The sequence below is a fragment of the Rhinopithecus bieti genome, unplaced genomic scaffold, assembly GCF_001698545.2.
Source record: "Rhinopithecus bieti isolate Rb0 unplaced genomic scaffold, ASM169854v2 scaffold_10654, whole genome shotgun sequence".
In the NCBI taxonomy this organism is placed as follows: domain Eukaryota; kingdom Metazoa; phylum Chordata; class Mammalia; order Primates; family Cercopithecidae; genus Rhinopithecus; species Rhinopithecus bieti.
The window spans coordinates 246,172-255,800 of record NW_016806688.1 but is presented as its reverse complement, the minus strand read 5'-3'; the positions used below and the strand labels follow the sequence as shown (position 1 = coordinate 255,800).

At 42.3% G+C, this 9,629-nt stretch overlaps 1 protein-coding gene across 1 annotated transcript in view; it reads left to right on the top strand.

Moving 5' to 3' along the window:
* The first annotated feature begins 1,486 nt into the window (after positions 1-1,486).
* Positions 1,487-9,629, top strand: part of MIGA1 (mitoguardin 1) — a 97,989-nt gene continuing 89,846 nt past the window's right edge. The window contains exons 1-2 of the mRNA XM_017877398.1: positions 1,487-1,587; positions 5,144-5,257. Coding sequence (XP_017732887.1) covers positions 5,159-5,257 — 99 coding nt within the window. The 5' untranslated portion in view covers positions 1,487-1,587; positions 5,144-5,158. The remainder of the gene's footprint in view (positions 1,588-5,143; positions 5,258-9,629) is intronic.

The following is a 9,629-nucleotide window of genomic DNA, read 5'->3' as shown; positions in this document are numbered from 1 at the left end:
TACAAATTTCAGGTTTTTCAAATCTCAAGAGCTCCATTTACCTTATAAGTGCAAAATATTTTCACATAAAACCCAGTCTGTGGATAGTTATTATTAATCTAATAATATAATAAATTGGTACTACTATTCTATTTTCCATTTGATTAAATGGGAATTTTGAAAACAGAATTATTTTGGCTTTTTACCACAAACAAGCTCAGTAACTAGAATTCATAAATCTGCAGGGTTTCTTTGTTTTGTTTTTTTGCTTTGTTTTGAGACAGAGTCTTGCTCTAGTCACCCAGGCTGGAGTGCAGTAGCACTCTCTGGGCTCACGCAACCTCTGCCTCCCGGGTTCAAGCGATTTTCCTGCCTCAGCCTCCTGAGTAGCTGGGATTACAGGTGGGCACCTGGCTAATTTTTGTACTTTTAGTAGAGATGGGGTTTCCCCATGTTGGCCAGGCTGGTCTCGATCTTCTGACCTCGTGATCCGCCCGCCTCAGCCTCCCAAAGTGCTGGGATTACAGGCGTGAGCCACTGTGCCCGGCCTTTAATTTTATTTTTTGAGACAGAGTCTCATTCTGTCCCCGGGCTGGAGTGCAGTGGCGCGATCTCGGCTCACCGCAAGGTCCGCCTCCTGGGTTCACGCCATTCTCCCGCCTCAGCCTCCCGAGTAGCTGGGACTACAGGCGCCCGCCACCACGCCTGGCTAATTTTGTTTTTGTATTTTAGTAGAGACGGGGTTTCACCATGTTAGCCAGGATGGTCTCGATCTCCTGACCTCATGATCCACCCGCCTCGGCCTCCCAAAGTGCTGGGTTTACAGGCTTGAGTCACCGAGCCCCGCCTAAATCTGCAGTTCTGATGGAATGTTTTGACTGAAGACTGAACGTAGAAACAGTACATTGGGTTTTGTTGTTGTTACTTTTTCCTAACCCGGCTCCCTATTAGTTTACTATGTATTAGACAGAACCTGAGAGCGATGACTACTCTGCCAATAAATTGCTACATTCAATATTCTTCGGTTGCCTAATTCAGTGGGAAACAGAAAAAAGGTAAAGAGGACATGAAATCAAAAATAAATGCATCTTCTATACAGGATTAGAATGCCTCTTAACACTCATTCATTTGAGGGCTGAGGGCCTGTGGTAGAAGTTCTTAATCTTAGATCCATGGATTGTTTTCAGGGTTTTGAAATTGTGTAATTTTTTTTTTCCTTGAATGTAATGAGCATGTGTATACGAATTTTTTTTTCCAAGGGAAAGGCTCCATAGTTTTCACCAGGCTGACAACTGTTCTAAATCCCCGACAGGTTACAAACTACAATACTAGTTTTGACCGGTTTGTAAAAGGATGCGAGTCTTCAAATCCAGTTTTACATCCTTGTGACGAGGCAGGAGCCTCTACCCTAAACAAAAATGGCGGGAGCTGCTTCATACGTAGCCCCTCACGCAGAAAGCCCAGAAGGCCCCCTCCACTTTCTCTCCACCTTCCCGCTCCTGACCCCGGAAGGACTCCGCCTTGCCTCCGTCTGGCTGTTGCTCATCCCCAGGCTGCAGCTGGGAAGCAGGCGTGGGCAGGCCGGTTGTACCTGGCCTGGAGCTCCAGGTACGGGGCCAGGGGCGGGGTGGGGTGGACAGGCGGGTGGGAGGAAGCGGAGAGTTGGGCGGCCACGCAGTTGGGGCAGAGGCCTCGGGGCACGGGTGGCGCGGACTCCATCGCCGGCGTTAGCTCTCCGAGTGCCAGGTGGAGCGGCGGAAAACCAGAGGGTCTACGGCCCTGCCACCCTGAACACCCCCGATCTCGTCTCATCTCAGAAGCTAAGCAGGGTCGGGCTTGGTTAGCACTTGCATAAGAAAGCAGGAGGGTCCCCACCCTAGAGGGAGGCCTGCAAAAGGAAGCGCGGAACTGGGATGGCTCGCCATCGGTCTGAGCCCAAGGAAGGGTCTGGACGGCCGAGCTGGAGGTATCCCCTTTTCTGGTCCTCTTGGTAAAGAAAAAGGAAGACAGCAGAGGAGAGCTCCGCGAGGGGCTGCCGTGGGGTCGGGAGAGAGCGCGTTGGCGATGGGGCAGTTGATGAGGTCTCAGGTTCGGCTTGGATGCGGGTGGTTTTGAGCAGGGAGTGGCTTTTGGTTGTGAAAGATTATGCTGCTTTACAGGTGCTTTCAGAGAAAAATTTAGATGGGAGTATTGTGGTGTCTGTTCCTTCTGTAAAGTTGTTAAATATCTGTTTTCCGGAGGAAAGACTCAGCTTGTTTTTGCACAGGACTTTGAGACTTTTTTTATTGTTGTTTTATTGTTGTTGTTATTGCAGCTAAACATTTTTCTCTGTTCAAAGTGTCTTCTCAGAGTTAGGTTATATAGATTTGTGCTTCACGTCAATTTTCTTTTTGGTATTTCAGACTTTCCTTCCTGTTGTATTATAAAGTCAAAGTTGTAGAATAGAATTTTAAGATGTGTAAGAAACAAATTGTTTATGACACTTATTTTTAATTACTCAGTAGTTGGAATGTAGAGGAACAAGTACACAGGACAATATTTTTGGTTTAGTTTTATAGGATTCCTTCTATAATTTTGGAATAATCAAATGAAACCTACCTTCATGTTCATTTTATTATACTTCTGGAAGCAACTGGAAATGATATTTCCTTTTTTTTTTGTTTTTTTTTTTTTTTTAGTTTTCGCATGAATAAACACGATTCAGAATAATGATTAGGTTTGGAATCAACTTCCTCAGTAATTTTAAGTGAAAAAGAATGAGGTAGTTAGAATGCAAAAATAGAGGTTTGTTGTAATTTTTTTTTTTTTTTTTTTTTTTTTTTTTTTTTTTTTTTTTTTTTTTTGAGACGCTGTCTTGCTCTGTCACCCAGGCTGGAGTGCAATGGTGCAATCTCTGCTCATTGCAACCTCCGCCCTCAGGGTTCTAGCAATTCTCCCACCTCAGCCTACCGACTAGCTGGGATTACAGGCGCGGCACCATGCCTGGCTAATTTTTTTGTATTTGTGGTTGAGTCGGGGTTTCGATATATTGGCCAGGCTGGTCTTGAACTCCTTGACCTCAACTGATGCGCCTCGGCCTCCGGAAATGCTGGGATTACAAGCGTGAGCCACCACGCCCGGCCTAGGTTTGTCATAATCTTTTAAGAATATCTCTGCAACCAATTAAAGTGTTTGCTTTATTTTCTTTCTATTCTGCTTAAAAATTTGGAATGCTCTATTATAGGGAAAATTACTTTGGGTGAATTACTCAATATATTTTTTTTTAATGCAGTAGCATAGATTGCTTAATGATCCAGACTCTAATTAGTAAAAATGTTTCTCAAAATAAAATGTATTAATATTTAGGGAGGGGAAGAATAAATGAGCTTCCCCCCACTTCCTTTTTACTGTAGTAATATTAAAAAAGTGATACATGTAGGCAGGTTTTTAAAAATCAAGTATTACAGACAGACTTATAAGGAAAAGCAGTCATTCTTTGCCCGGCTTCTCTATACCCTTGTTTTATTCTCCAGAGGACCATTTTTCACTTTCTTAGCTGTTCGTGGTTTCCTCTATACTTTTTAATCATATGTCTCTATCACAAGGTGTTGACTGAAATAAATGTATGTCAATTAAACTATACTGAGTCTAAAAGTTGTACTTAGAACACTGGTAGGGGGAATTAAATTTATACTGCTGTATCTCTAGTAAGGATTAAGGGACGCATCAGTAGTAGTAACCCACCCTAAGAGGTATCACTGTGTTTGATTTTAAAGGAAGCCACTACTTAATCAGTGGTTTTGACCCTTGTCTGAAAACAGGTGGGTATTAACGGAAGGGGATAGTCTATTGGAGTATAGAAAAAGAGAACATAGAGTTATATGCAGAAATGAAGGGCCTAAAAAAAGTATAGCAAGTAATTTTTTTTTTTTTTTTTTGGTGTAGACAGGGTTTCACCATGTTTCCCAGGCTGGTCTTGAACTCTTGGGCTCATGAGCTCAAGCGATCCACCCACCTTGGCCTCCCAAATCACTCCCAAAGTAGCTCAGGCATGAGCCACTCACTGTGCTCCCCCGCAAATAAACTTTTATAGAGAGATTGTTGGTAATTTTTATATTCTGTTATGTAATATGCAACACTACCCAAATAAAATAAATAATGAATTTGGTAGACATCAACATTGTGGTTATTAGAGAAGCGCATTCTCTTGTGCATTGGAGATAGTGCGTAGGTGTTTTCTTGGCCTGAATGGAATATTCCTCAGGACTCTTGATTTTTGCACTCATCAGGCAACATTTTTGACTTATTAGTTCAGCTTCCTATAGTCTTTTATTTCAGGGATGGTATGTTTTGATAGAACATGTAAGTATTCTGGTCACTAGATAGTGTATTTCTTTATTATAAATAGATAAACTTGTAAACTGGTTTATATATCAATACCGTGTAAATTTGTTTAGTGTGTGTTCAACTGGGTACAGTGATAATAAAATTATTTCTGGCTCTGAAACCCAGACCCTGAACCACTGCATTAATGACTTATCTTTGTGCAACAACTGCTTCTCTGTACTCATCTGACTTTTCTTTTTTTGTTCAAGAGGAATAATATGCACTAAAACTATACCAAAATCATATAGCATGCATGTGGCATTTCTCTGAAGATCTTTAACATGAGACAATAGGAGAATAAATGCGTGAGTTCTGATGTTCAGTCAGTGAACTCGGAGATTCACAGAACCCCAGGATTCTGTTCTGGATTCCATTCAGCAACCTGCCTGCCACCCACTCTCACCCCCGCAGTTATACGAAGGAAACCAAATGAATGGGAAGCAGTATATTTTCAGTTAGTCTCTAAAATATGTTAAATTTTTGTGTAACCAGAAAAGAGAGAGTCTAGAACTTGCAGTTTGCTAAGGAAAATTTGCTACCTGGACTCAAAGTTTAAATCTAGCTTTTTTATTTTTTAACTTCTTATTATTTTTTACGCTATCTCCTACAGGAAGGATAGCTTATTTTTTCTTTTATGCGTTTGGTGATTAATAAATATAATTTTACCTCAAGTGTAATGTCATCAATAATTGACTGCAAAAATAAGCTGATAGAATTAAAATTTCAGTTTGTACCTTTCATTGGTAAAGTAACCAGAAATCTTTGTGGCTAATACGTTTTTATGTTTCATTTAATGAAGCTTAGAAGAGGAGCCATGTCAGAAGAAACAGTAAGTGAATCACAGTTTTCCTTGAAGACAGCCGCCCTAAGAGTGTTTGATCTTCCTCTGACTTGGTACTATTCTCTCTCCCAGGTAAATAAAAGAAGCAAACATAAAGTTGAATATTAAGCTTATTGCTCAGAGCGTATTTTGTTTATATTATTTCAGTTTTATTTGAGGTTTCTATATAGTACAGTCAAAATATTTATTACAGTAATTATTTTACAGTATGAATTTACAGTATAAATTTATTAAAACCTATTTGGTTATTTCATGGGTTCGTAACTCTTAAGGGGTTACATTACTTAAAAATTTTTTTCTGTCTTAAACAAACTTACATAGTCCATTATTACTACTTTCAGTGAATTATGTTATTCCAGTAGCCTTGTTCTCACTATTAACAATTCTTTTAATTTTATTGTGGTAAGGTACAAATAACATAAAATTGACCATTTTGATCATTTTTAAGTGTATAGTTCATTAGCCTTAAGTACATTCACATTGTTGTACAAACAATATCCAGAATTCTTTTCATCTTGCAAACTCAGACTCTACAACTGTTTATCAGCATCTTATTATACCTCCTTCCCGTCATTCCCCACCACCATTCTGTTTTCTGTCTGTATGAATTTGACTGGGTAACTCACAAGTAGAATCCTACAGAATCTTCTTGTGACTAGCTTATTTTACTTAGCATAACGTCCTCAAGGTTCATCCATGTTGCAGCATATGTCAGCATTTCCTTTCTTTTTAAGGTAGAATAATATTTCATTGTGTGGATATACCACATTTTGCTTATGTGTGTGTTTGTTGATGGACATTGGATTACTTCCATGTTTTTGCTATTGTGAATAATGCTGCTATAAAGATGGATATACAAATATCTCTTTGAGATCCTGCTTTTAATTCTTTTGAGTGAAGTGAAATTGCTGGATCATACAGTAATTAATTCTACTTTTAATTACATTTTTTTTCTTTTTTTTTTTGAGGCAGGGTCTTGCTTTGGAGTACAGTGGCAAGATCATAGCTCACTGCAGTCTCAAACTCCTGGGGTCAAGCAATCCTCCCACCTCAGCCTCTCAAGTAGCTGTGACTTCAGGCATGTGCCACCATCTCTCCATCAATTTTTTAATTTTTTGAAGAGACAGAGTCTCAGCATGTTGACCAGGCTGGTCTTGAACTCCTGGCCTCAAATCATCCTCCTACTTTGACCTCTTAAAGTACTGGGATTATAGGTGTGAACTGGCTTGCCCAGCCCTATTTTTAATTTTTTGAGGAACTGCCATACTGTTTTTCACAGTGTGAGCCACAGTAAAGTAGCTGTACCACTTTACATTTCTACCAGTAGTGCACAGTTTTTCCACATCCTCATCAATGCTTGTTATTTTCTGTTTCATTGATAGTAGCCATCCTAATGGGTATGAGGTTATATTAGTCCATTTTCATGCTGCTAATAAAGACATACCTGACACAATTTACAAAAGAAAGAGGTTTATTGAACTCACAGTTCCACATGGCTGGAGAGGTCCCACAGTCGTGGTGGAAGGTGAAAGTCACATCTCACATGGCAGCAGACAAGAGCTTGTGCAGAAAACTCCTATTTTTTTTTTTATTTATTAAAACTCCCATTTTAAAACTGTCAGATATTGTGACCCTTACTCATTATCATGAGAACAGCGAGGGAAGGACTTGTCCCCATGATTCAGTTACCTCCCATTGGGTCCCTCCCACAACGCGTGGGAATTCAAGATGAGATTTGGGTGGGGACACAACCAAACCGTATCATTCTGGTCCTGGCCCCTCCCAAATCTCATGTCCTCACATCTCAGAAGCGATCATCCCTTCCCAACAGTCCCTCAAAGTCTTGACTCATTTCAGCATTAACTCAAAAGTCCACAGTCCAAAGTCTCATCTGAGACAAGGCAAGTCCCTTCCACCTATAAGCCTGTAAAATCAAAAGCAGATTAGTTACTTCCTAATTTGGGGGTATGGGCATTGGGTAAATATGGCCATTCTGAATGGGAGAAATTGGCCAAAACAAAGGAACTACAGGCCCCATGCAAGTTCGAAATCCAGCAGGGCAGTCAAATACATGTATATGTATTTGAGATGGAGTTTGGCTCTTGTTGCCCAGGCTGGAGTGCAATGACATGATCTTGGCTCACCGCAACCGCCACCTCACAGGTTCAGGCAATTCTCCTGCCTCAGCCTCCTGAGTAGCTGGGATTACAGGCATGTGCCACCATGCCTGGCTGGTTTTGTATTTTTAGTAGAGATGGGGTTTCTCTATGTTGGTCAGTCTGGTCTCGAACTCCCAACCTCAGGTGAACCACCTGCCTCAGCCTCCCAAAGTGCTGGGATTACAGGCATGAGCTACCACGCCCGGCCAGGACAGTCAAATATTAAAGCTCCAAAATGATCTCTTTTGACTCCATGTCTCACATTCACGTCATGCTGATGCAAGAGGTAGGTTCCCATGGTAGTGGGCAGCTCTGCCCTTGTGGCTTTGCAGGGTACAGCCTCCCTCCTGGCTGCTTTCATGGGCTGACATTGAATGTCTGTGGCTTTTCCAGGTGCACGGTGCAAGCTGTTGGTGGATCTGTCATTCTGGGGTCTGGAGGACGGTGGCCCTCTTCTCACAGCTCCACTAGGCAGTACCCCAGTAGGGACTCTGTGTGGGGGTTCTGACCCCATGTTTCCCTTCTGTACTGCCCTAGCAGAGGTTCTCCATGAGGGCCCACCCCTGCAGCAAACTTCTGCCTGGGCGTTTCCATACATCTTCTGAAATCTAGGTGGAGGTTCCCAAACTCCAATTCTTGATTTCTGTGCACTGGCAGCCTCAAAACCATGTGGAAGCAGTTAAGGCTTGCGGCTTGCACCCTCTGAAGCCACAGCCCAAGCTCTATGTTGGCCCCTTTCAACCATGGCTAGAGTGGCTGGGATGCAGGGCACCAAGTCCTTAGGCTACACACAGCACAGGGACACTGGGCCTGGACCCTGAAACCACTTTTTCCTCCTAGGCCTCCTGGCTGGTGATGGGAGGGGCTGCCGTGAAGACTTCTGGCATGCCCTGGAGACATTTTCCCCATTATCTTGGGGATTAACATTTGACTTCTTGTTACTTATGCAAATTTCTGTGACCTGCTTGAGTTTCTTAGAAAATGGAATTTTCTTTTCTATTGCATTGTCAGGCTGCAAATTTTCCAAACTTTTGTGCTCTGCGTCCCTTATAAAACTGAATGCCTTTAACAGCACCCAAGTCACCTCTTGAATGCTTTGTTGCTTAGAAATTTCTTCTGTGGCCGGGCGTGGTGGCTCAAGCCTGTAATCCCAGCACTTTGGGAGGCCGAGACGGGTGGATCACGAGGTCAGGAGATTGAGACCATCCTGGCTAACACAGTGAAACCCCATCTCTACTTAAAAATACAAAAAACTAACCGGGTGAGGTGGCGGGCGCCTGTAGTCCCAGCTACTCGGGAGGCTGAGGCAGGAGAATGGTGTGAACCTGGGAGGCGGAGCTTGCAGTGAGCCGAGATCCGGCCACTGCACTCCAGCCTGGGTGACACAGCGAGACTCCGTCTCAAAAAAAAAACAAAAAAAAGAAATTTCTTCTGCTAGATACCCTAAATCATCTCTCTCAAGTTCAAAGTTTCACAAATCTCTAGGGCATGGGCAAAATGCCGCCAGTCTCTGTGCTAAAATATGGTAAGAGTCGCCTTTGATCCAGTTCCCAATGAGTTCCTCATCTTCATCTGAGACCACCTCAGCCTCACCTAATTATTCATATCACTATAATCATTTTGGGCAAAGCCATTCAACAAGACTCTAGGAAGTTCCAAACTTTCCCACATTTTCCTGTCTTCTTCTGAGGCCTCCAAACTGTTTGAACCTCTGCCTGTTAATCCAGTTCCAAAGTCATTTCCACATTTTTGGGTATCTTTTCAGCAGCACCCCGCTCTACTGGTACCAGTTTACTGTATTAGTCCATTTTCATGCTGCCAATAAAGACATACCTGAGACTGGGCAATTTACAAAAGAAAGAGGTTTATTGGACTTACAGTTCCATGTGGCTGGGGAGGCCTCACAGTCATGGTGGAAGGTGAGAGGCACGTCTCACATGGCAGCCTCAAGAGAGAGTGAGAGCCAAATGAAATGGGTTTCCCCTTATCAAACCATCAGATCTTGTGAGACTTATGCACTGTCATGAGAACAGCAAGGGAAAGACTTGTCCCCGTGATTCAGTTGCCTCCCCCTGGGTCCCTCTTACAACACGTGGGAATTCAAGATGAGATTTGGGTGGGGACACAGCCAAACCATATCAAAGGTAGTATATCCTTCTGGTTTTGATTTGTATTTCCCTGATGATGTTGAGCATCTTTTCATGTGCTTATTGGCCATTTGTATATATCCTTTGGAGAAATGTGTATTTTAGTCCTTTGCCCATTTTTTTTTTTTTTTTTTTTTT